At 40.1% G+C, this 25,240-nt stretch overlaps 2 protein-coding genes across 2 annotated transcripts; both read left to right on the top strand.

Moving 5' to 3' along the window:
- Positions 1-1,813: 1,813 nt before the first annotated feature.
- Positions 1,814-10,229, top strand: LOC146761518 (uncharacterized). Its single transcript, XM_085543830.1, has 2 exons — positions 1,814-2,001; positions 9,678-10,229. The coding sequence occupies exons 1-2, from the start codon at positions 1,963-1,965 to the stop codon at positions 9,771-9,773; spliced, it is 135 nt and encodes a 44-aa protein (XP_085399956.1). The 5' UTR covers positions 1,814-1,962; the 3' UTR covers positions 9,774-10,229.
- PTP4A1 (protein tyrosine phosphatase 4A1) lies at positions 10,075-16,228 on the top strand. Its single transcript, XM_015859162.2, has 5 exons — positions 10,075-10,228; positions 11,729-11,821; positions 12,132-12,262; positions 13,663-13,737; positions 14,779-16,228. The coding sequence occupies exons 1-5, from the start codon at positions 10,124-10,126 to the stop codon at positions 14,894-14,896; spliced, it is 522 nt and encodes a 173-aa protein (XP_015714648.1). The 5' UTR covers positions 10,075-10,123; the 3' UTR covers positions 14,897-16,228.
- Positions 16,229-25,240: the final 9,012 nt, after the last annotated feature.

Below are 25,240 nucleotides of genomic sequence, written 5' to 3'. Positions count from 1 at the left end.
CCCCAGAGCTGAATGTAGTACTGCTGGTGGGTTCCCATAAGGGTGGAGGGGCAAGTTCATCTCCCTCACTTTCCTGGCCACTCAGGTCTTTTGATGCAGCCCAAGATACGATTTGCTTTCTGTGCTGTGCAGCAGTGTGTACTGCTGTCTCATGACCAATTTTTCATCCACCAATATCCCCAAGTCCTTCTCTGCCTGGCTCCTCTCCATTCATTCATCCCCAGTGCACACTGATACAGGATTGCCCTGACCCAGTTGCAGCACCCTGTACTTGGCACTGCTGAACAACAAGAAGGTTGACCAGAGTGTTCAATTTTTTCCTATTGTAGCCTTTTAACGTAAAAGATGTATCCATTTTCATAATGATAACTGCCTCTTTTCTGAATTCTCCCACACGTTTATCGTTACAAGTATTTCTATTTAAAATCCTTCAGGAGTCTTGTCACTTTCCTTGTTACTTCTTACCTCTTCAAACCACTTCATCAGTACATTGGTTTGGATCTGTAACTATTCTTGCCCATCTCTCCAGTAAATACTCACATACGAAATACTAGGCTACTCTATTGGCTCTCTTATGATATTCCAAGTACCTCTTGTTATCTTGCATCAAAAAGCACAGGGACTGTGTCTTACAGGGTGATTAGTATGACGTACATGACCACATCTGAGGGGTCTGGATAGGGACTATTCGGAATGCAAAGTGATATATTTAAATGACACAGACACTGTTTCCAGAAATAATAATAACAAAAGGTTTTAGACCAAAAGCTTTCTGAGCTAAATCTCAGGGAATAGAATTTCAAAAACAGTGCCAGTGATCTTCAGTGACCCTTATTTCCAGTGTAAATTACTGCCATAGTGTAGCAAAAGGCTGTTGCAGCAAGAAAGAAATGTGATCCTAAAATGCGACCAGTTAATCGCGCAATGAAACAGTAAACAAAAGCTTACATTGTCGGAGGAAAAAGCAGCAGGAATTAAAGGAGGCAGAGAGCTGCTCGACCTGTCTCACAGCTCTGCCCAAAGCAGATTCCTCAAGCTTCACTGACAAGAGTCTGAGTTTCCTCTTTTTCCCCGAGGACCTTCCTAGCTCTGTATAGCCACCCACAAACAGCATCCCAAGCAGCCATTAACCTCGGGATGGTCATTTTTAGTGTTCCGAGCACATTCTCAAGTTTTATGCTGAGAAGTGTAAGCGGCTACGAGTTCACCAGACACACCTCGACTCAGTCAGTAAACGCAAAACACAAGTGCAAATAAACACAGGCTCGGAGGTATTTATAGCGCAGAAAGGCTGGTTTTATTTCCACGGCTCCCAGGCAGAAATTAGCTTTGTGTCCGTGTCGTCTCAACATGGGTGGTGCGAAAGGTAACACGGCTCTGAGTAACACCGCTCTCACATGACAGTCATCACAAAAACTGCCTCTGTTTGAAGCCCAGTATAGCTCTATGAGCCCGACTCTTAGCATTTCCCAGCCAAGCAGCCAGTACCGCCCGGCCCCTGCAGGCGAATCTCAACCTCCCCACACCACCCGCATCCGCCCCGACGCCAGCGCCGCCCGCTTCGTTTCAGCAACCGGTTCGCGCCGGCCGCCTCCGCCTCTCGGCGCCCGCCCGCCCTCGCACGGCCCCGCGGGGCCACGCCCCCAGGCGATCCAGCTCCCGCCCACCCCTCGCGGAACGCGCCTCTGATTGGCCGAGCCCGCTGCTCGTCAAGGCCCTGCGCCAGCGAGAGGCGGGTCCCGCGGCTCTAGTGCAGGAGGCGGCGCCGAGGCTCCCCCCCCTTGTGTCGCCGCGTCCGCGCCGCTCCATCCGCAGAGCTGCCCGCTGCCGCCGTCGCAGCTGTATGCTCCAGCCTCGCTCCGCCGCTGAACCCCCTCCGGCAGCTCCGCGGCCTCCAGCGCCTCCACCTCCTCCTGGTTCCGCTCCTCCTGCCCCCGGCGGTGGCGCCCGCACCCCGGCTGTATGATCAGGCTACAGTCTTCAATGAGTAACCATATTCCTGTGAGTGTCGCCGCCCGCGCCCTGGCCCCGACCCCTCGTCCCGCTGCCCTTGTGCGCCGGCCGCGCGCCTCTCCCCCGCCCGGCTCCCTCCTCCATGTTGGCTCTTTGTTCTGCTCCCCGGGCGGGCAGCAGGGAGCGGCCCAACCTTCCCTCGTTGCGCCTCGTTCTCCCTTCCGCCCCGCTGCCGTGTCTGTCCGCCGCCGAGCGGCCTGCGCCGGCCGCGAAGCCGCTTCGTGAGCGTTCCCGGCGGTTCCGCCCGCGGCCCGGCCTGCCCAGAGCTCGTGGCGAAACGCAGCGCCCGGTGGTGTCGGCCCCGCGGGACCGGGAGTTCCCCTTTCGGGGGCAGGCCGGGTCGGGCGGCGGCCGCAGGGTACAAGATGGCTCCGCGTCGGGAGCCTGGCGGGAGCGTGATTCGAACCCGTGACCAACGCGGCGGAGGCGCCGGTCGGGCTGCCCGCGGCGTGGCCAGGCGGTCCGGGAGCACCGCAGCGAACGCTGCCTGCCCGCGGCCCTCGGGGCTTGTGAGGCCGGGACAAGCCTCGGCTTGTCCGCGGGTGCCTGGCGGTCAGGTGGCGCGGCGGGACGGCCGGGAGCCAAGCTTGGGCGGGGGGAGGGAGGGAGGGAGCGGGCGGGGAGGCGGGCGGTAGCCATGACGGCTCGTCCCGTCCTGCGCTGCCCCCGGAGCGGCGGCCACGTGCTTGGCGGCCATCTGCGGGCTCTTTGTCCCATCTGCGCCCAGGTACGTGAGGCCATTCCGCTGTGAGTCCAGGCGTGGCCGAAGATGTGTGGCTGGACTCACTGCTTCCTGCCTCTTAGGAGGAGATATTTATGTGCACGTCGAAGTGGATTTTTCTGTACGGTTGCCAATTTATAGTTAAAGACTCACAGATGTAATAAAATATTCTGACGGAACCTGTTTCTGAGACCTTTCTTTCCCAGTTGTAGTAATCTGTGGTGTCTCACCTCTGACCGCAGCACACACGCAGTGTGCATTACAGAACAAGCACAGTGACGCTCACTCACAGCAGGATGCCGTCCAAAAGGCAGAACGTGATCAGACCAGAGTTTTTATCAGCTACGGACAGCATGGTCAGGGACCATTTTATGCGGGTCTGGTGGCTGTCAGCTGCAGGCACAGTGAATTCTTAGAACTGATGAACACGCAGCCCTTACAGTGTTCTGTAATTCTGGTGTTTCTTACTGTTGCTGGAAACAGCTTCCAACATGTCTACCTGTGTCTGCGGAGCTGCTGAAGCAGTGACTCAGAAGTATGAACCCCGTCTGCTTGTAACTTCATTAAACTGTCAGATCAGAAAGCCGGGAGATGACACGTAAATGTCAGCTCTTATTATTCCACTGTTGGAACAGCAAAGGGCTTTGAAAATTTCTTGCAACATCTGAACTGTTTTAGGGGAGAAATGTGGAAGAGCACAGAGATGGGAGGAAATGTGAGAATGAGGAAAAGAACCGAGTGACAGCTGCAGCAGAGGCCAAGCCATATCGCTGTCTTAGGCTGAATGTCAGGCAGTAAATAAATAGAACTTATCCGGATCCAGTAATTCTTCTGTGAAAACGTTTTTGTGGTGACTAAGATATGCTGCATAATAATGCTGAATCTGCCCTAGTGTGTAGGCAGGCTGTAAGAGAGCATTTTTCATTGAAGGTAACTGGAATTCCCAAATAAGGATAATAGTGAGTTCTTAAGTAGATCATCACAATTTTTTAGGAATAAAAGAAGTCAGTCTGTAAGATCAACGAGGAGATAAAAGTAGATCCATAACTCTACAGTTTCTCCCACAGATTAAAAACTTACTGTTTGACACTGATAGTAAACGGTGAAATACAGCAACTCTTCAAATGCATATGTTTAAAGCATAATGGAGTAGGTTTTGAGTAGAGTGACAAGAGTTTGCAGTGTAATTGATGGAATTGTTAAGTCACTTTGAGACTGTTCTTGGCTTCAGAAACTCTGGAGATGCCTCAGACAAGGGAGTGGAATGTTTTTGGAATGTCTTATTTTTCCCAATGTCTGTTGCTTTTTCATGCATTCATTCGTGGTGCAAGTTAGGACGACTATGAAAACAGTTGTGTCCTCTGCTTCATCTGTGGAAGTTGCGTTGGCTTGTTATACAGGAAGTTTTGAGACAATCTTTTCTTCCCCTTAACTGCATGCTTTAACCACAAGAAACATCCTTCTTTTGCAGAGTGTGTTATAGCACATTTGTGATAAACCTCCAGCATCTTCTGTTTGTGATGTGGGAGTATATTTTCTTAGGTTAAGTGCTTCTTTCTCTGGTCTGAAGTGGATAGTTCTGTTGGTATGGGTATCATAACAGAGGTGTTGTGTTCCCTGTAGATAGGAGGTGAACCTTACCAACCATCTCTAATGGAGGTATGCCTCTATGTTAAGGAGTGGCTTTGCTGTTTGTACCCCTCACCCTCCCACTCCTTGGTGTCTACTTTGGTTATCACCTAAGCTTTGAGTGGTACATGAGGATCAGGGTACTTGCCCTCCTGTTTTTTAAACTTAGGCATTTTCAACTTGTAACAATGTGTCTTTTAGTTCCCTTTTCTAGCTGTGATTGTGTAGGTTCAATAGCGAAGTATCTGACTTGAGGAATATGATACTACATAGTTGATTCTAGAGATAAGTGTCCAGGGAGCAGGTGGATTGAGCAACTGAACAATCTTAGACCTTTTGAAAGTGAAGTACCATGCAACTGTGTACACAAGTACTTCTGTTTTCATGCTTCTAAAGATGCTACCAGCCTGTGAACGAGAATATCAGCAGCATGGGATAGTCTTGCATCTCTTTTCTATATACGTGTTGGTACCAGTCTGATAGAGTTTTTGTAAACAGTCTTTTTGAGACACAAGCGACTGTTTCAAGTGAAGAGTGGATGTGTGAATCTATTTGTCAACAGATATGTATATTTCAGCTTCCTGTCCCAAAGAAGGGCATGAAATAAAGCTTTTTCTTTTTTCCTTCAAGATGTCGTCTTCTTGCTTGAATAAGTTATTCTCCTGATTTCTTCCAGCATACGTGATAGATAAAGCAATCATTGTTAACATGACTGTCCCTTATTGAACAGGACAACTTCTCTTAGTAGGTGTATTGACCTTTATGTTTCCAAGTTTTTGCTGTGGCTGAGAGTCTAAAGGTAGCTTGGCTTTTTGTTACTTAATAGAAACTGCCCTCATTGTAATGCCTCCTGTTTATTTCTTTGGAAACTGCAGCAGCGACAAGGAGCACAATAACACTGTTTGGTAGAACATATTCTTGGCTGCAAAACACAATTTTTTCAGCAGTCATCGCCATTAGCTGTGCATTTTCAGCAGCAATGAACAAGAGCCTGCATGCAGTGCTTGTAAAAATCTGCACCAGCAGAGGTGACCCATTGTTTCACAGCTGCTAGGGTGGTGCCATTGCTAGAAGCAAGTTGCCCTCATAGTCCGGTGTTCATTAGCCCAAACATCAGGTGGTTGGAAGGCACCAAATCTGGACTGTATTGTAGGATGATCCAGCTGAGTCGTGCAATATGGAGTTTGACATTATTGGGCGCCTCCGGTGGTGCAGTGGTAGGAATGCCGCCATGTAGTTCATGGGACCTACCTGGTGTAAACTATGCACTCTTCCAATGTGTCCACCATTATTTCCAAGGCTTCGGAACCTGTATTTGGCTTGGTTCACAGTTCTCTGGTTGTAATCTACTGTTTAGTGGAAATGAGCTGATTGAGATATTCTTGATTTGATGATATGACAACAGTGCATGATCCTCTGGAATGTGGCTTGCCTTTCACATTTCTGTTCCCACTGCTGAAAAACACTATACACCACCTCAGTGTGCTCGCATCTACTGTTTGGTCTTTATCAGCATTCAACAAGTGTCAATATCAGTGAGTGCCATTTTTCCCCATTGAGTAATTCAGTTGCACGCCTTTGCTTCATACGCATTCCATGTCTGATGCCATTCTGTCAAATTGCCCCTTTACTGCCATCTGTCATACAGCAACAAAATCTGAACAGAGTATTGGTGTGAAGGTTCAACCTGTCCTCCTGTGTCACCAACATCTGCCTCTGACGTCAAGAACCAAGATAATGAAATAAGAGGTGTTACCTTTGGAGCAGCCTTCATATCTCCAGAATCTTTCAGTGTTCATTTTCCTCAAAGAATACCCACTTGGAGATGGAAAACAGCAATGGTGTACCCAGATTAATTGTATAAACTGCTGTTTAGTATTACTCCATGTTAAACTTTTGTGTGCAATAGCATGGGTTTTGTTTTCATTTGTATGACTTTATGCTTTCATACACTAACTTGATTTTTTTTATTATTTATTTATTGTAGCTTACCTACAAAGTAATTGTCTGAAAATTGTACTTCCGAGCCTTTTGCAAGTTGCTTCAGTCATTTGAATTCCACCTAAGTATGAGGTGGTCTTAATTACTACAGCAGTACTTCTTATAGCTCAATTTTTTGTCTTTGATATCTCATTGCTGATGGTGGCTTTAGCCTTGTACCTGAGCTTAATGATCTAATGCAAGAAACATGCCCATATACTTATCTTTAATTTTCGTTTGGCTAGGAGAGCAGACCTAAACTAGGCTGCAAAATCTCTTAGTGTAGTACAGCCTTTTACTACATAAAGGATTTGGTCTATGTATGGAGTTTTGTAGCTACCGATGAGGAGAGAGAGCATACTCATCAAAGGAAAATGTGAGCTTTGTCTCTTTGTAATGCAGCAGCAGCTGTTGCCAAGGTAAACAGTGAGAATGAAATGCATGCTTAGTTAGGTCCTTAGTTCTTTGAGTTGGTAAGGTGCTGGTGTGACTAATTGCTGCTTGCTAAGCCAGTATTAAAGAAATTAATTAATTTGTGGGGGTTAATTGCATGTAGAACTCTAACATTGTGTAATGTACTTCAACTTTGGATTGTGGCTGCACTTTCAGGATGTGATTAACAATCTGCTTGAAAATGTAGGTGTTACAACTTCTGCTCTACTGCCTGCCTTCGGCTTAACCCCTGTGATGTGTTTGCCTGGTGTTATATTGAGTATTCCTAATTGTATACTAAGGGCAGCCAACATACAGGATTGAGTAAAACCAATTACTTCTTAGCTACCCCAGTATAGGGTTGTGATGGCTTTTGTATTATTCAATGTTTAACTCTTCAAAATTCTTCATCTTGCATATTGCATCTTGAAAAAACCTTTTCTGTACCCTAGTGACCCAGTTCTAGTTCATCATTTCCTCAAGCTCACTTTTGTATTCTTTTTGTTTGTCAGCCTTCTGTCCCTCATCTTATGTAGGAGAAAATGGCCAGCTTGCCTTAGAAGTCTTAAAAAAAGAGATAATCGTAAGATCTGCCAGCGCATGAGAAAAGCAGCATAAGACCTTGTGCAGCTGTGTCTACTTAAAGCTGCCCTGTGCCTTTCTGCTGTTCAGCTTCTTAAACTAATTGAAAGTGATTTTAAATAAACCCTCTTCAGTTCTTTCTCTTGGTTGCTATTTTAGGTGTTGCCAGTATCTGAACCTAGGTCTCCTTTGTGCATTACTTTGCCTTCTCCTGGTATGGGATGGTTGGTATGTCAATGATGATTCCTGAAATTCTTCGCATTCTGCTGGTTACTGTTCTCTGCTGACAGATGGATCTTTCTTGCTTTTTTTTTTTTTTCCCATACTTATTTCTGTTTGAGATTTTGCTGCCTCTCAAGTTGCATCACAAATAATCCTGAAAAGTAAATGGCAGGCTTAACCCTTTAGACCTCACAAGTATGGCGGTGGTAGTACCTCTAGAGCAGCAGGGAAGTGTACAACTGCTCTATTAATTCTGTAATGGTTTGTATCTTCCCTGTTACTCTTACTAGAACTCACTCTTCTGCAAAGGAAGGAAAAGAGAAAGCTGCAACATTGTCACCATTCTTTAAAATAGAGATGACTAATAATTCTTGTACTACTGTGGTGTCCATGGGGAAAAAAACTGTGATTAGGTTATTCAATCTGCTGTGGCTTCTGCTCAATGCTAAGTGTTGTTATTAACATAGGGCCACTGTTGTCTTTGTGGCTTAGTGTGTGCAGCAGGGCCTTGATCTGTCTTCAAATCCTAGATGGCGATTAGCAGCTGTGACTTTACTGCATGTAGCTTTTCTACCTGACATTTTTGATAGCATATTAAGACATTAGGTGCTGTCAGGCTACACTGCACAACTTTCTTTAGGATTTCATATTCTGGATTAACATTTTTATGTTTGGGCAGCTCTTCAGTTCAGAGTGTTTGAACATATTGCTGCAGTATAGTTACTGTTTGATTGCTAGAAACTTGAGTTATCAAGGGGAAGAACTGATACTGCTATCTCCCAGGTTGGAAAAAAAAAAACCATAACACACTTCATCAGAAATAGTAAGTCTGACAGTAGTTTTGTAATATTGCATGCTCAGCTAACCCATTCCTAAAGTATCTTGGGTGATGTTTCAATGGGACTTAATGCAGGAATTCTTCTGATGTTTAGAGTTGACTGACCAACATAAGTCAGTTTTTCTGCTAAGAAGCTGTAGGATTAGTGATGCTTCTCTCTAGTACCTACATATATTTCCTGGTCATCTGTTCCAGCTTTTATGTATTTTCTGGGAAACAGAACTTACCTGCTGTTCTAATTCTTAGGGAGGAAGAACTTTCTGTGTGTATGAACAGCAGTACTAATACTGTTAGTTGGGCACAGATCTAGCTCCTGTGGCATAAGGTTCCAGAGTGCATAAAAAAAACCCAGTGTGTATTTTTGGGTCATATACACAAAAACATCTGCAAATGAATACATGACTCAAGGCAGTTTAACAGCTGTGATGAAGAACTTCCTGGTTTTGCATCTTTCAGTTATGTTAGATGCAAATTCAACCACAGAACAGTAGATGGGAATTACTGGGAAGGAATAATCTATTTTCGATAAACTTGCCTTTTCATTTTTTTAATTTTTTAGCTGGAGTCTAATCTTGATGTATTAATAAAGCAATGATACAGAAAGGCAGTTAAGACTAGATTAAAACTTTTGTGTCTTCAGCCTTAAGTATGTGAAATGTTCTAGAAATCTATGTGTCTTGGCACTCTCAAAACATGTTTAAAAGCTTTGGTAGGCCACAAAGACTTTTACATTTGATTTCCAGACCTCTCACACGTGAATATTTTTTCCTGGTTCCTTTATACATAAATTGATGATTTTTGCTTTCTATAGGCTGGTAGTTTTACATGAATATTTAAGTTCTCTGATGGTCAGCTTGAATAGTCAAGGAATCTCATCCTTTATGTAACCACTTAAAGTTGTGTAACTGTAGGTGTTGTAATGTGTCTTAATTTACAGTGAGGAACATACGTTGTGATTTGTAAACCTTAATACGTTGTATTTGTGCTAGCCCTTCCAAGTATTGAAGTATTTGAAAATATTTAATTCATTAGCATTAAGTCTTCCTTATCTGGCACCTTTGTGTTAAACAATGTAAATATGTTTTTCTTGGTAGAAAGGTGACAGGGTTTTCATGCAAATCTGATTCCTCAATTTAAAAAAATAAACCTTCTGAAAACACTGATCATCTCTGCTTTCGTTTTGTTCATTTTGTAATGTTGTCTACAAAATAACCTTATTTCACTTATGCTCATTGTGCTTTCTTTTCTGTCTTTTTACAGCAGTTCTGTGGTGTTCTTGGTCACACATTTATGGAGTTTCTGAAGGGCAGTGGAGACTACTGCCAGGCACAGCACGACCTGTATGCAGACAAGTGAACTGTAGAAATTCATTACTACTCCACCAAGAAGCCCCCTTAAGAGTGGTTGACCAGGATAAAGAAGTATTGAATTGAATTTGGCAGAGCATTTAACAAAAGAATTCAGACCTGGATGGGGTAAACCTCAGTGCACTGCCTTTCTTTTGCCTCAGTATTACTGGATTGAAGAATTGCTGCTTCTTGTTAGGAGGTTCATTTCATTTCCCATTGCTCCCGACTTCATACTTCCAAGCACTGAGAATTTCACGTGGAGTATAGTGAAGTAGACTTCGGTTTCTCTACATCACTTCTATATTAGATTTTTTTTTTATCCTTTCATAATCTTGTTGCATGTTTAACTAAATTAAAATGGCCCGAATGAACCGCCCAGCTCCTGTGGAAATCACCTACAAGAACATGAGATTTCTAATCACACACAATCCAACCAATGCAACCTTAAACAAATTTATAGAGGTAAGATCAGACTAGAATTCTTGGTGATGTATTCTTATACCTCAATGGTATGCTGTATTTAACTTAGTTTTTTTTAACAAATGAAAGGTATACGAAGAAATAACTGAGTGAGACAATGAACTCATTTTAGATAGTGATGCAGTGCTTCACAGATCCACTGATAAATGTACTTAGACTTTGGCCTTCACTGAGGATGTGGAGCACATAAATAATTGTGTTATCTGGTATATTGTATGTTCAGTACACTGTTTAGGTGTAAAGCAGGAAAGGTCTGGTACAACTGAGATGTGGTAGTAACAGGAGATCTTACATAGATTCATCTAAAGCTGTATAACATTTCCTTGCTCCTATTGTAGTAGTAATTGAAAATGATTCAGTGTACATTGTGCACCAAAAAGTTAAGGACAAATAATAGATTTGCAGTACGCTTTCGCTGCCTGTTTCCCTTCAATATTAGCAAATGCTGGATTTACTGTAGCTGAAGAGAATTCTATGGGAGTAGTTGTTTACTTGGATTAAATTTGTGGTGGTATACTTACAGTGCAGTGTGACTTGAGCTGCTGAAATTGTTTCCATTTCTGCTGCAACACTTGCCCAGCTAAATCCATGTGTCTTGAGTATACTGCTGTTACATATTGAAACCTTGTAACTTGAATGTTGGAAGCATAAAAGGTACAGTTGAGTGCATGCGTATGATAAAAACACCATTTTCCTGGGTTACTTCTGGGTGAGGTTTGAGCATGTAATGCAGTCCCTCCTTAGTAAGATTTGAGTTATTTCCATAGTGTCTCTATATTATATGCCCATTCAGTATGGGCTAATAATGTATGAGAAATATGGTGAATTAATCTTTGTTTGCATTTATACCTTCAAAGCTAGATAGCATGGATAAGCTACATATCGGTCACGTCCTTGGCAGTTGTAGTCTAAATGACAGGAGAATATGGGGAGAATGAAAAATTAGTATATATTTTTTCCATTTATGAGGCTTAATGGCAGAGTGGAAAGATAGCTTTTCTTTTATCTTCTAGGTATAAAAACTCATTAACTGGAATGATTTACTGTCCTATGCTCACCATTCTTATTAGTAAGACGTTTTAAAAGCTTCTAGTTTTAATAGAGTATGAGAAGAGGAAGATGTAAACTTCATTCAGGATGTTTTGAGTGAAGCATCTAGCTTTGCAACCTAGGAATCTGGCTATTATTTTTATAGGAATAATCTTTCAGAAATGGGTTATTTCATTAGTGTTTATCTGGATCTGACTTACAAAAAACCCCTGCCATCTTAACCTTCAGATACATTTGCAGAAGAGCATATAAAGGTATCTGCTATTTGCAAGGTATTTTTGTTATTTCATCTTTATGTTCTTTACAGGCTGGCAAGCATTTATGTTAATCTATTTACTGAAACTTTTGGAATAATCTAGTTTATATTAACGTATTGAGAAGGTAAACAAATGAAGCCAGTTTACCACTAAAGCAGTTCTTTTCACCCCCTAGGAACTTAAAAAATATGGCGTTACTACAGTGGTTAGAGTGTGTGAAGCTACTTATGATACTGCTCCGGTGGAAAAAGAAGGCATTCAGGTTTTGGTAAGTAATGAAGAAGCAGTGGTTTGGGGATTGTTTTTTTAGTTGTTCTTTTTTGAACACAACTTTTTATGTTATATAGTCACCACCTTGATTCAATTCTGTAAGCGTATTCCAGCAGCTCATGTAAGCAAAAGTTATACAGATCTCTTAGGGATAAAAATCTTGGGGTAAACTTTGACTGAATGAAAACTGGCTGAAAGGAATATATTTCTCGTAGTGTTATTTTTTTTAAAGAAAATTATAAATTCTAATGCACACAGTAGTAAAAGTTCTATCTCTTTATATATAAAATTTATATGTTGTCTTATAGGATTGGCCCTTTGATGACGGTGCACCACCATCCAACCAGATTGTTGATGATTGGCTAAACCTCCTCAAAGTTAAATTCCGTGAAGAACCTGGTTGTTGTATTGCTGTACACTGTGTTGCTGGTCTTGGACGGTGGGTGAAGTTTTAAAGATCTGTTGAATTGCCATTCATGGTCAGGCTTCTTAAGATTTATTACAGAAGTGTAGTTGGGGCAAATTTAAGAATAGTCACAGATCTAGAATTGGAAAGAGTTCACACTTAAAAGTAGATTAGATGACTGCAAATTGTTGCATGTAAAACATTAGATAACTGTGCTTTTTAGTCAAAAAGTTCCCACAGCTATCAGACTACTAAGTGAAGTAAACAAATACTGTACAAAGTGTATTGATAATTGTCACATCGGTGCTTTCTGTCATGCTGAAGTCTTCCTTATGGCTTTATTGACTCATCTGTAAATTTCTTGTTCTATCCTTACTTCGAACGTTTGCCAGTCACTTAATAATAAGGATTTTGTAGCCATTAATCGAACCCAAGCAATCTGTTTTAGTATGTGAAGGAACAGCTTTCACCCATCAAGCGAAACAAGTGGTAGATCTGCTTCTCTCTCCCCCAGATTTGTTGAGAAAAAGTACCTAATTTTTATCATGTAAGGCTTCTTAAATCCTTAAACATGCTTAAAAATATTCAGTGAGCTTGTTACCAGGCACACATATCTTCTGCTGCAGTGCAGCATGTTCTCCTCTGTGGTTGTTGTGGGTTTTTTTAATGAAAAAGAAAAAGCAGTGTAAATTGTTATTTGAGCTACTGTCCAGCCTTCATAACTAAAAATAGTGTTCTGTCAGATGAGAGGTGCTGTGGCAAGTAAGGAGGTCTCCCCCTCACAGTGGGATGGCCTGAAGATTGCATTTGTGATTTTCATTGGATCTAATAGTAATAGTAATAGTCTCGTGCGAGTTGGAAGGGACCTTAGAGATCATCGAGTCCAACTCCCGGGATTTGAGCCTCTGTGTAGCAGAGCGGCACTTCTACCACTTGCACCACAGGGGGGATTCAAATCCCGGGCCCTGGTGTTGCAAGGCGGCATTCCTACCACTTGTGCCACCGGGGCACAAGAAGAAACATCTGGTTTGACTTCTTTTGTTTTGGGTTTCCCATTGCTTTTAAGGAGGAATTGTTTGTGGGAGTAGAAACCCATGTTCAACTCTTGCCCAGAATTAATTGCCTTTGAAAGTACTTGCGGATTGTTCCTGCTGTTTTTCCATATACTTAAAGTCAGGTGAACAAAACGATGGTTGACTAGAGCTGATTCCTCCCTGTTCTTTAACAGTGGCAAATGGCTTGTAAGCATCTGATATGTTTATCCAGATAATTTAGGAAAGCCTTCTGTTCTTATTTGATATTTCATCCCTGGGGAAGCAAAAAGCAGAAGGATAAAGAAGTAGGGGAATTACACATTTGTTTTTTATTTTTTTCATTGTGTGTGTACTGACAAATCCTAAACTGAATACATTATTATTACTATTTTTCACTAGAGCTCCAGTCTTAGTTGCTCTTGCACTGATAGAATGTGGAATGAAGTATGAAGATGCAGTGCAGTTCATAAGACAGTAAGTATGAAGCTACTATCTGTTTCCGGGATTTAACTTGTCAGTGTATCTTTGGTCTCTACAAGGAATTCTGAATGCTGTTCTTGTTTATTACTCTTAATAAGACAAAATCTGAACGTCCTAACAAACTTTCTGAACACAGTCAGTGCTGTGAGATTTGTCCTGTGAAATGGGTATTTCTTCATGAGACAAATCACCTTAGCAACTAGGTTCTGTCTAGTAGCTAGCACTCATTTACATTTATGAATCATCTCTTCTTTTAGTAGATTGAAGTGTCCTAAACAATTCCCCTGCTTGTCTTTTCTGGTAGTCTACCAAAGAAAAATATTTTCTTTTATTTTTTGTAAATCTGTGCAAGTTAGATGAGAAGACAAGTAGTGCCAATGCCCTAACTTTGTAGGTATCAGCTATATCTTAAGAACACTACATTGCAAACAAAAAATAGTAAAACACTGTTTGTGTAATTGCCAGGCCTGTAAGGCTTCAGTTTGAGTTCAGCTTGTGGACCTTAACAGGATGGCATTTACAGAAGGAGAAATAAGAGACCTCATATAAGATATAGCTCTTTCATAGACTCTTGGTTTGAACAGATCCAAGAAAGCTCTACTTCTGTATAAATGTTTTATAAATATAATTTATTCTCTGTATTGTAGTATTAATTATTTTAAAAGATTAGACAGCTTTAACTTGTATAAGGAGGAGGCTGTCTGAAATCTCTCTGAAGCTTCCTTTTGAAGTTTTTGCTAAAGATCTTATGCAAGATCTGTATTTGTGTATATTAGGAACTAAAACGCCATCTAAAATACTATGTACTCCTTTGATCATGTGGTCCAAAGAGGTGTTTTTGAAAGGAAGCTACCACCCTCTTTCCTGGCACTTAGCTTTAAATTAGCCTTATTTTGGTTACAGTCCTGGTTTAATCTTGTGGGGTTTTTTTTGTTTTTTTTTTTTCAAGTGACCTAAAAATATTTTTCTCGAATGGATGATGTTATTTCACTGGGCAGAAGATTAATATTTTAAGATATTTCTTCTTCCATTTAGGAAACGTCGTGGAGCTTTTAATAGCAAACAACTTCTGTACTTGGAGAAATACCGCCCCAAGATGCGCCTCCGTTTTAAAGACTCGAATGGTCACCGAAATAACTGTTGCATTCAGTAAAACCCAGCAGCCTATGTTACTACTTTGGGATTAAAGGATGGAAACTAGAATTAAGCAGACTGCATGCCAAAGGCATGGATCTGATATTTTTAAGTAGTAAAGGAAGCTTCCATAGGAGTATTTAATAGGCTAAAAAGTTAGTAGTAATGCAACTGTGTGTTTAGATAAATGTCCATCTGTTTGGAGACCCGATAAATGTTTTTGCTGTACCCTATTTCTGAGCTGTCTCCTTGTTTATTGATTACCAGTTGAAATATCCTTTAATCATGCCATTGAGTCTTACCCACCTAGTTTCAACTACTAAAAATTGGGATACTAAAGTAAATCAGTCTGTAGAGAAATTAGGTGCCAAAATACTTAGCATATCAGCTATGTGTTTTTCCTTACAGATGGGTGTAGTTTTGATGACATAAGAACTGTCAGCTTATCTGGACCTTACTATTTTTTTCTAGTCATTTCAATATTGAAGAATATGGCCTCTAAGATAGTCTTGCCTGCTCACTGTATGTTTTGTCTCCCACAATCGCACTAGAATTATCAGGATTTGCACAGTGTTTTCTTTTTTTTTTTCTTCTTTTTTTTAACAATGACTTACAGCAACTTCTTCTTCCAGTGTCTGTACTTTTCTGTTATCTGACCTCTCCATTTTACAACTCATTACTCTCTGGTTACTCATGTAGAAAATCTTTTAAATTGTACAGAAGCACACAAGTCTTTAATGTCTCCAGACAAAAAGCCTTACAGTAAAATTAATGTTGGCACTTGATGTGCAACTTAACAGAGGGCCTAAAATGGTTGGGAGGGGCTATTTAATATTTCTAGTAAAATGTTGCCTTTGTCTTGTGCAGGAAGTATAGAATATGCCCTTTACTTTAGTAAATATTTTTTTAAAACTTAGAAATGCTTTGTTATCGTAGCTAAAAATTCTTAATCAGAAAATTTCTGAAAAATCTTGTAGTTTCTTTTACTGTACCTATTGAAAGTTGTTTACCAACTATTGCTTTGTTGAAAGTGTGATTTTTTTTCTTTTTTCTTTTGTTTGTTTTGTTTTTCCTCCTTGAGTTTCTGCTATGACTTGGGCAGACTTCTGTAATATTTTGTATGCCTTTCAAGCTGCGTAACTTAATATTTGGATACTTGATAATTTGTTTTATTATGTAATTGATAAAATGGTGATGTGTATTAATGTTAGTTCAACCATATATTTATACTGTCTTGGGAATGTGTGGTTATAGTTCTGTGGGAGAAATAATTTTGCCAGTGTTCACCAGCTTGTAAAATCTAGTGCGAGAGCTTAAACATCTAAATAAATACTGAAAAGCACTTACAAAATTTGCTGAAACACTCTTGATTTTCACTTCTTGTGTACTTTATCAGCAGTCTTATGATGCCTAAATTCTAAATCCAGGCTTTTTTTTTTTTTTTTTTTTCTTCAAATCTGGGCCGGAGTGTCCCCTTTGCTGTAATGTTTGCTGTTTGTTTTACTCATAAATAAATGTGGACAAAAATTAATAGAAGAAGGTACGGTATTTCTTAATGGAGCTTACTTTTGATTTGATAATTTTCGAAATTCCTTGTAATGAATCATAGAATCTCAAGGTTGGAGAGGACCTACAAAGATATCTAGTCCAACCGTCCTCCCATTACCATTGTTACCACAAGCTACTAAACCATATCTTGTAGCTCCTCATCCAGACACCTCTTGAACACTGCCAGGGATGGCGACTCCATCACCTCCCTGTGTAGCCATTCCAGTGCCTGACCACTCTGAGAGAAAATCTTTATGTTTTGTCTAATCTAAACCTCCTCTGGTACAACTTGTAGCCATTTCCTTGGGTCCTGTTTGTTGCCTGGGAAAAGAGGCCAAGCCCCTCATCATAACCTTCTTTCAGGAAGCTCTAGAGTAGTAATAAAGAGGAGTATAATGCTGCTGATATATTTGTTCTTCTGGCTTTATCGATTTATTTATATATTATCATACAATTATAGGATGGTTTGTGTTGGAAGAGAACCCAAGGGTCGTCAAGTTTCAACCTCCCTGGCATGGGTTGGAGGGTTGGGGGCCAGGTCCATTGTGCTTCATTATTTAGGTAGAAGCTTTAATGAGGCTTCTGAAAAATCATTTCTGGAAAGGTATGGTCTCATTATAAAGGGCACTTTAAAATGTCAGTGTGTCTTGAAAGGGCCTGAAACTCAAAATATTTTACCTTAGTTGTGATTCAGTGCAGTAATAAAACAACTTGTAAGAGGAAATCAAACTGTTTAAAGACTAGTTTGTGTTTTGAATATACTGCTTAAAAATTAGCAGTCTTGAAATGTCATATCTGCAATCTTCCGGCTTCCACTTACCTACTTCCCTTCATCTGTTCAATTGCTGTAATCAAGCCTTATAATTTAAGGGCACTTTTATACTGCCATCATAATTCAGACTTTAATGACATCAAATCTGAAGTGTTCAGGTAATTTAATTTAAAGCTGGGGGAAGTGAGGAAGAATGGAGAAGAGTGGGTACTCTGAAATGGGGTCAGAATCTTGAAGGGGATCAAAGTCTTTAGGGTGACAGGGCACCAGAGCACATCTTTTGATTCTATAGCAATGCTCGTTCTGTTCTTTGTTATTGTGACTTGTCGACTCCTGGCAAACAAACCAACCAACCAACAAAAAAATAAATAAAAACAGAACTGGGAAAAAAAGTAGCATCGAACTCATTGAATGAGTGAAAGAATGATTTAGTATTTTAGCATCATGGTAGCATCCACCACCTGAAGTGATTTCCCTAATTTATTGGGGAAATAATTAATTGGGGTAAATATAAATCTTCTGCATGCAATGCCATACTTCTGTTAAATAACTGGTCCTTAAATTGTTTTAGTATGATTAGTTGCACACAGGCTAGCTTGCACCTTGTGGAATTGAAAACTGGTAGAGTTCAGTTCTCTGTCTGGGTCAGTTGGCTCATTACTCCTATACATGAGAGTATATATATGGTCATTGAGAGGATTAAGGCCTTCTTGGAAGAGCAGTCTTTGATGTCTCAGTTGTCAGATGTCAATTGCAAACATCCTTCAAAATTTCTGAAACTCAGCAGTTAGCAGGCTGATATAAATGTGTTTGTTCAGTGTAGATTAATATCCAAACCAAGGTAAAAACGGTCTGTTCATATATTTCAGATTCTGAACATTTCCCTAAATCCCAGTAAAACATTTGATATTTTTTTGTCTGTAGTTCCTGTTTCTTATGTGTAGGAGGGCTGAATTTTGGTTTAGAGCTGTAACGTATTTGCAATAGTACTTTGGTCCTATGAACTTCTTAACAGTGTACTTGACCTCATGCACTTGCATGAACAGACGCTGATAAAGAGGAAAAGCTTTGCATAATATTTTTATCAGTTTAAAGCAAAATTAGATCAACATCTGAACTGTGTATTTAAATATGAATCTGTAGGGAATGAAAAAGAAAAATTTCTTTTGTCTAACAAGACCTTATAATGAAAAAAAATGATGGCTTTTATCTGAACTGTGAGTATAAGAGATGAAAATAAAGCGAGTTAAGGTTCTGTATAATTTATGAGTCTATAAATAAAAGGGAAGAAACTCAAATGGAATTACTATATCTCCTCTTAATGCTAAAGCCTCACATTAAAGAGGCTCTGCTGATGCATCTAATTTTAGATAATTTAGAATTACTCAGCTATTGTTCTTTCAAGTGCCTGTACGTTGTTGGCAGTTCTTACAGCACATTACTCTTCTTTTACTAGGCTTTCATCTTGTGGAGTGAATGGGTTGGGTAAGCATGGTTTGTAAATGGAAATATTCCTTAGCATGTTATGACAGAAGTTAAAAATCTCTGGTGTTTGGAGTTGATGAGTAGGGTCTTGCAGTTGTTGCAGCAAAAGAAAAGGAGGGATAGATTGTAATGTTTTGCCAGTACTTGAGAAAGGCAGTTAAACAAGATACTCTGTAACCAGGCATCAAAATTGAATATAAAGTAAGAAAGCTTTTCTCTGGAATCTGACTACCTGAAGTCTTAGAGTATTCAATTTCAAATGAAGTCTAGAAATAATTTGATACTATGTAATGTTACGTATTTCTGATGGGTCCTAAACCATTTCTGATGTAGCACCACTCAAAACCAGGTAATGCTTCTTAACCAACCAGGCCCTCAGTTCTCCATTAATTCCAGTCTTAGCATTAGGAGTGCAGTTATCAGACCCATCCAGAATGTTGTAGAAGAACCACACAGGAAAATGTGTAATGCACAGATTTTAAGTTAAAGCTGAGATCTTAGAAACATAAGAAAAACAGCAAACCATTGCCAATTCGTATGAACAATGCTCATTCTTGTAAATGCAGTGGTGGAGAGAAAAAAGATGCAGAATTAGGTGTTTGTATTTGAAAGGCAAAATAAGGTTTCATAGATGCCCATACCTGCACCATATTTAGGCTTTTGCATGTTTGACTGCAGCATAAATAAGACTTAAAATGCAGCTTAAATCAGGCTGCATTACATAAAGGTGAGAGCACATTCTGTGAAGGGAGCATGAGACAGCAAATTCAGTTTGTAGCATTGATATCTACAGGTAGATAACAAAAAGTCTCACCCAACTTGTCTATGTGTAATATACATTTAAAAATAATGTTAAAAGTCATTTCAATTTGTAATAAACACCAATGATTACAACCTAATTTCATTTTTTCCTGATATGAATTTATGCTGTGGCACAAAGAAAGCCCAGCATTATTTTCCTTTTGGTGATTGCTTTGTATGAATTCTGTTAATTCTGATCTTATTAAAATGAGTTCTGTTCTAGGTGCATTGATAATTAATTATCCCAATAACAACACAGGTTGTTTATCATGGGAAAACCTCTCTGTGAAGGAATAGTGGTTAAATGATGGTCTGACAAGGAGAGATAGGGATGGTGCCAGAAGATCAAGTTGTCTGCTTCCATTTCTCATTCAAATGAGAACTCTTTCAAAGTGCAGCTGAAGAAAACTAAGATACCGCAGTGTTCAGAAATGTGGGAATGCCAAACATAGAAACGTTTATACAGTAAAGTACTTCAGTGGTCAGCACTGCATGTAGCCTGCATCAATGTAACAAAATCTGAGTATGGGGAAAGTTACTTTGTGGTGGGTTGGAATCTTAGTCTCACCTTAAGAGTAATAGCTGTAGCTGGAGTACATTCTTATCCCTCGTAAACTTGCACATGAATATACTTAGCAAGTTTCACAGATACCTTTTTCTGAAGTTGAATTGCATTCAGGCTTTGTGAGATAAACAGCTGAAGATGATATAATCTTCCCAATACACAGGACCACAGTTACGATACTGATCTGAATGCAACCGTATCTCCTCAGCATTGTCACATAATGAATTTTTCATTGGCTGGTACTAATGGAGGCTGTTTGTTGCTTAGTCTCCCTTCTTCAATTTCTGAGTAAATCTGTATTCCAAGGTAGGAAATAGAAACCCTGAGCTTACCTTTAATGTCTCAGTTCAACTCTGCAACTCAGTTCACTCCAATAGAAACAGGTAATGGCACAGAAGCACAGCAGAAATGCAAACTGTGAAATTATTCCCTTATATTGTGAGTGTAACCATCCCTTTGAGCTTGACGTGCATGATGTTTTATATTAACTCCCAGGGATGGGCTGCCTTACTCTCCCATCTGCTCTTTAGGATGTAATGTCAGGCTTTTCACCACTCTCTTGATCCTAGTAGAGAGTTCCTTAAAAAGGACAAAACTTCGTGGGCTCTAGTTTGGGAGGTTGGAGAATATCAACCCATAAATTCTGAAAGAGCTGACTCATCGCATTTCAAGTTCAGTGGCAAGATATAGAATCATAGAATCATAGAATTAGCCAGGTTGGAAAAGTCCTTGAAGATCATCAAGTCCAACCGCAGCCTAACTCTAACATATAACTCATATATATCATAACTCATAGTATCCTAACTCTAACAACCCTCTGCTAAATCATATCCCTGAGCACCAAATCCAAATGGCTCATAAACACATCCAGGGACGGCGATTCAACCACCTCCCTTGGAAGCCTATTCCAGTACCTAACTACCCTTTCTGTAAAGAAGTGTTTCCTAATATCTACTTGCCTACCACAGGAAATTCAGAGGCAACCACCCAGGAGAACATCTTTCTGCTTCTGTAAGAGCAAGGGTTGGGGCTGAACCATGCAGTTGTACCTGTCTCCCTACACAGCTAATGTCTCCCAGAGGAGCATGAGGAGGAGAGGCCCCATCTCAGCAGGAAACCAGAGTTAGGAGTAGACTTATTGCAAAGCTGAATGTTGCACAGCCAGTATTCCCAGGAGCATCATAAAATGTTCATGGTAATGTTGCTGTATAGATTCCCACTCACTCAGACAGACGATACACTATTAACTAATTACATTTGGATAAAACCTAGAATATGAGCAAGAATTCTATTGATGGAAAAAGGCCTGGATCCTGTGCACAGTCATTGTCAAATTTGTCCAAGAAATATTAATTCAGACTAAATCACGTGTTCAATAAGATTTCTTCTACAGCACATGAGAGAACATCTAGCAATATCAAACTACAGTTTTGAATCTTTGAAGTTTTTTCATTTGATTTTTACTTTCAGAGTGATAAATTATATGTTCTTCATTCCTAAACTAGTTTATTTATACTGTATTTTTATTTAATCTCTCTTTTTTTAAATTAAGAATCATGTACTTAAGAAACAATTGGCTTTTTTTGTTTTTGTTTGTTTCCCAGCAAGTTATTTACTTTGCAGTCTCTTGGTTCCATGCTTTAGCACTCAGCAGAACAACCCTACAGCCCAACAACCCTAGCAAAAAGGCGTGCTGACAACCTCTATTTCTAGCACCATGCTCATGCTCCAACTACTTGATGTGGTATCATGTTTGCTGGCAGGAAACACTTAGATCAGCCCTGCTATAGAAAAAGGATAGAGTGTAGAGATGACTGCTGAACATTCATGTGAAGGAAATACAATGCCAAGTCTTAGTGGAAAAGTAGAGAGGAAATACCACACATCAGAAAACAGCCTCAAAGAAAACTTGTATGAATTTCTAATGAAGATATATCATGTAAACAGTACAACTTACCTGAATAAAGTACAGTAGGTATATATGTTTATATATATGTATATGAAGTTACTTACTGGAATAAAGATTTATGCTCTTTCTAATACTTCCTTATGAATAACTGTGGGATAAATCATAAAATGAATACTTATTGCTTTTTACCATTATTTAGTACAAAATGATTGTCTCCAAAGTACATAAACATAACGTTCAACAGGCACTGGAGTGAAATATTAGGTATTTAGAATATTAGTAGCTCTAGCAGCAGGTTCATAGGCAACTGCCCAAGCTAGTGTACAAAGTATGTCAGAAAAGCCAGTTTTATGTGAGCTATTGTAATTTGTTTTCCTCCAGCAATCTAAAACTTCATTCAAGGATGGTTTTTTTTTGTTTTTTTTTTTCCTGTTTTACACAAATCTCTGCATGTAATCATAACTCTATCTTGTCTTCCAGTATAAAATATCTTAGTCTTTATTGTGTGTATTTCATTTGATAAGTAGCTTGTATTATCTGTGTGTTTCGTACCTCTAATAAAAAATATCTTGTCATATAATCAATGGCTTGTCTTCAGAACCACACCTCTGTTCACTAAGTTGTTCTATTTTTTAAACCAGCAGCTTATTTTACTTCTATTTCCACAGAACCACGATTTCCTGTTGCTGACATGAAACTGCTGCTTTTTCTAATGATCAGCACCTGTTGATGAGTCTTAAAGTGGGGAAAGAGAATGATGTTGTATTAAACATGGAAAGATGTTGTCTTAAAAATGGAAAGAAGTGGGTGTAGTGCAACATTTGGGTTATGGTATATACTTTGGTATTTGCTCTCCACATCTACATGAAAGGAGGTTATGGCATAGTGGGGGCTGGCCTCTTCTCCTGTGTATTAGCAGGAAGAGGGTTACATAGTTTACAGAATTATTGCAGCACTTGGGTTTTAATATCACTTAAATTGAATTTAGAAAATTCAATAAACCTACTCAACCAAAAAAGAGATGTTTTTGTGAGAGTTTCCCTGAATAGTTATTGGATTACTGCTATAGCATATGACAGTGAAAAATACTATCCTGGGGCATGGGAGAAACTTGATAGTTTGCAACATATCCCGTAGCTTCATCCTTGCTATAATTTGGGTGTGCAGCAATCCAACTTCTTTCTATATTTTGACAACTGAAGAAACAGTATTTAATACTCAAAAGCAAACCATGTTCAGTAAGAAATTTGACTGTGTAACATATTTTCAAAAGTAGTATTTGGAGTTAAAACAACATGGAAAGCAGAAGAAGGGTATAAAGAAAACAATTCAGTAACCTTTTGGAATGAACTGTGAAGAGAATTGGAACTACTGGCAAAAAGACTGCCTTCTGCTGCTGATTTATCTTGTATTTTAGGGCAGTAGCGCAGTCTTTTCAGAAAATAAATAGGTTGCTTTCCAATGGAAACAACTTGCAAGATCTGGAATATTACCAAGTATCTAATGTAATGGGATGACATTATAAAAGCATTGCTGGGAAAGATAGCAGATGGTGTAGTTGTAGTTGTGTGTAGCTGATATGCCATTGTATACAAAGTTGTCTGTAATGCCTATTCAATTGTCCTTTGTGGTAGTGTTTGTTTGTTTGTTTATTTGTTTAATTAATGTATTTATGTTACATAAAACCACAAAGTAAGTACTGCAGATGGAAAGTTCACTATACTCGACAGGCAGTCATAGCTAAAGGAGCATATGAGCTCTATTACAGTGACAGGAGTCACGGGAGTTGGGCAAGTTTGCAAAGTGTAAGAAAAGAACGGAGTATAGCAATGAACAGTGGTCAGATTGCTAGTAATGTTTTGAAGGTGTTTGCATCTAAAGTAATATGATCAAAAGGAAAATCTGTGTGATGCAGGTGTGCTAAAGGGAGTTTCACTTCAGGCAGCAATTTCATATCTTAGAATACTCTTAATAATACATCCAAATATTAGCACCTTGTTGAAAACCTGTGGAGAAGTGAGTGCCATGAACTCAGTAGCTCAGCGCTATGCCATGGTAAGGTAGCAGTATTTTCTGGAGAGAGTATTTCTGAAACTGGAAAAGCACAGATGGATAATTTGAAAAATCAACATGTGGTGATTTACATAATCTAAGAAGGGCAGAGAGAGACATCTGGGTTAAATACCACACTTTGCAACTAAGGTGTTTGTCTCATTGCAGCTAATCTGTGTGGTGACTGAAAACGTGCATCATGTGACATTGCCTTCGGCAATGGTGGCTAGAGAAAAATGCAGTGTATTTTATTATTTATGGAGCCAGAGCAGGCTGTGGACAACATGAATGTCAGAGGTTCAAAGCAGAACTGAGAAGAAGGGCAAACCAATCTATGTTAACTTCCTCACTGATCTGTTATTCCTTCTGTTCTGATACCGTATCATTTTCACATCATTAGAAGACGAGGAATATGCAGACAATGTAAATACGTTGTTGTCATCTAAATCTAGGTAACCCATGTAAAATCTAATCTAATCTCTAGGTAACCCATGACAGTTGTCATTCAGAAGATAGCTCTGAATATGTTTTTAAAATATGATGTTCATTTTATTCTTTTTTTTGAGTGAGCTATTTTATTTAGGCATTGGAATGCACTGCCCAGGGAGGTGGTGGAGTCACCGACCATGGGAGTGTTCAAGAAACGCTTGGATGTGGTGCTGAGGAATATGATTTAGCCTGGAAGTATTGGTAATGGTTGGACTAGATGATCTTCTAGGTCTTTTCCAACCTTGATAATTCTGTGATTCTGTGATTTGGAACGTGGTACATGCAGTAAAACCCTAGTATCGTATATAGCATTTACTAGTCATCAGGCCGAAAGAAAAACGAAGTATGTTGCTTTTAAGATTTATTTAGGCAAGATACATGGCACCTAAATCTCCCCAGGCTCATCTGATCCGCATTACCATACAAACCCCTTCGGTGGCGGTGTGTGCGGAGGCTTCCCCTGGCAGGATGTACACGCATAAATCTAACAGAAAGCAGGACAGCGCGCCCCTATCAGGCCCTCCGCCAACCCAGGCCCGGCCCTTCTCTCCCACCGGCCGCCCCAGCACCGCAGCCCGTCTCCTGGGGGCTCTAAGTGCGGTGCCCTGAGGGGCGCCATTATCCCGCTGCAGAGCACACACACACCATTCCAACCCGCTCGGCCCGGACCCTGCCCGGCGCCTGCGCAGCGCGGCACCGCCTCCCCGTAAACAGCAGCATCACGTGAGCGGCCGGGCCCGGC

The sequence above is a fragment of the Coturnix japonica genome, chromosome 3 (genome assembly GCF_054131305.1).
Source record: "Coturnix japonica strain WE chromosome 3, WE-NBRP24, whole genome shotgun sequence".
NCBI classification, from domain to species: Eukaryota; Metazoa; Chordata; class Aves; order Galliformes; family Phasianidae; genus Coturnix; species Coturnix japonica.
This window is presented reverse-complemented; position numbering and strand designations above follow the sequence as displayed.

Coding starts and splice junctions, on each gene's coding strand:
- LOC146761518 (XM_085543830.1), top strand. CDS start 1,963: ATGATCAGGCTACAGTCTTCAATGAGTAACCATATTCCT. Junction 2,002..9,677: donor CAATGAGTAACCATATTCCT/GTGAGTGTCGCC, acceptor GTCTTTTTACAG/CAGTTCTGTGGTGTTCTTGG.
- PTP4A1 (XM_015859162.2), top strand. CDS start 10,124: ATGGCCCGAATGAACCGCCCAGCTCCTGTGGAAATCACCTACAAGAAC. Junction 10,229..11,728: donor CCTTAAACAAATTTATAGAG/GTAAGATCAGAC, acceptor TTCACCCCCTAG/GAACTTAAAAAATATGGCGT. Junction 12,263..13,662: donor TGTGTTGCTGGTCTTGGACG/GTGGGTGAAGTT, acceptor ATTTTTCACTAG/AGCTCCAGTCTTAGTTGCTC.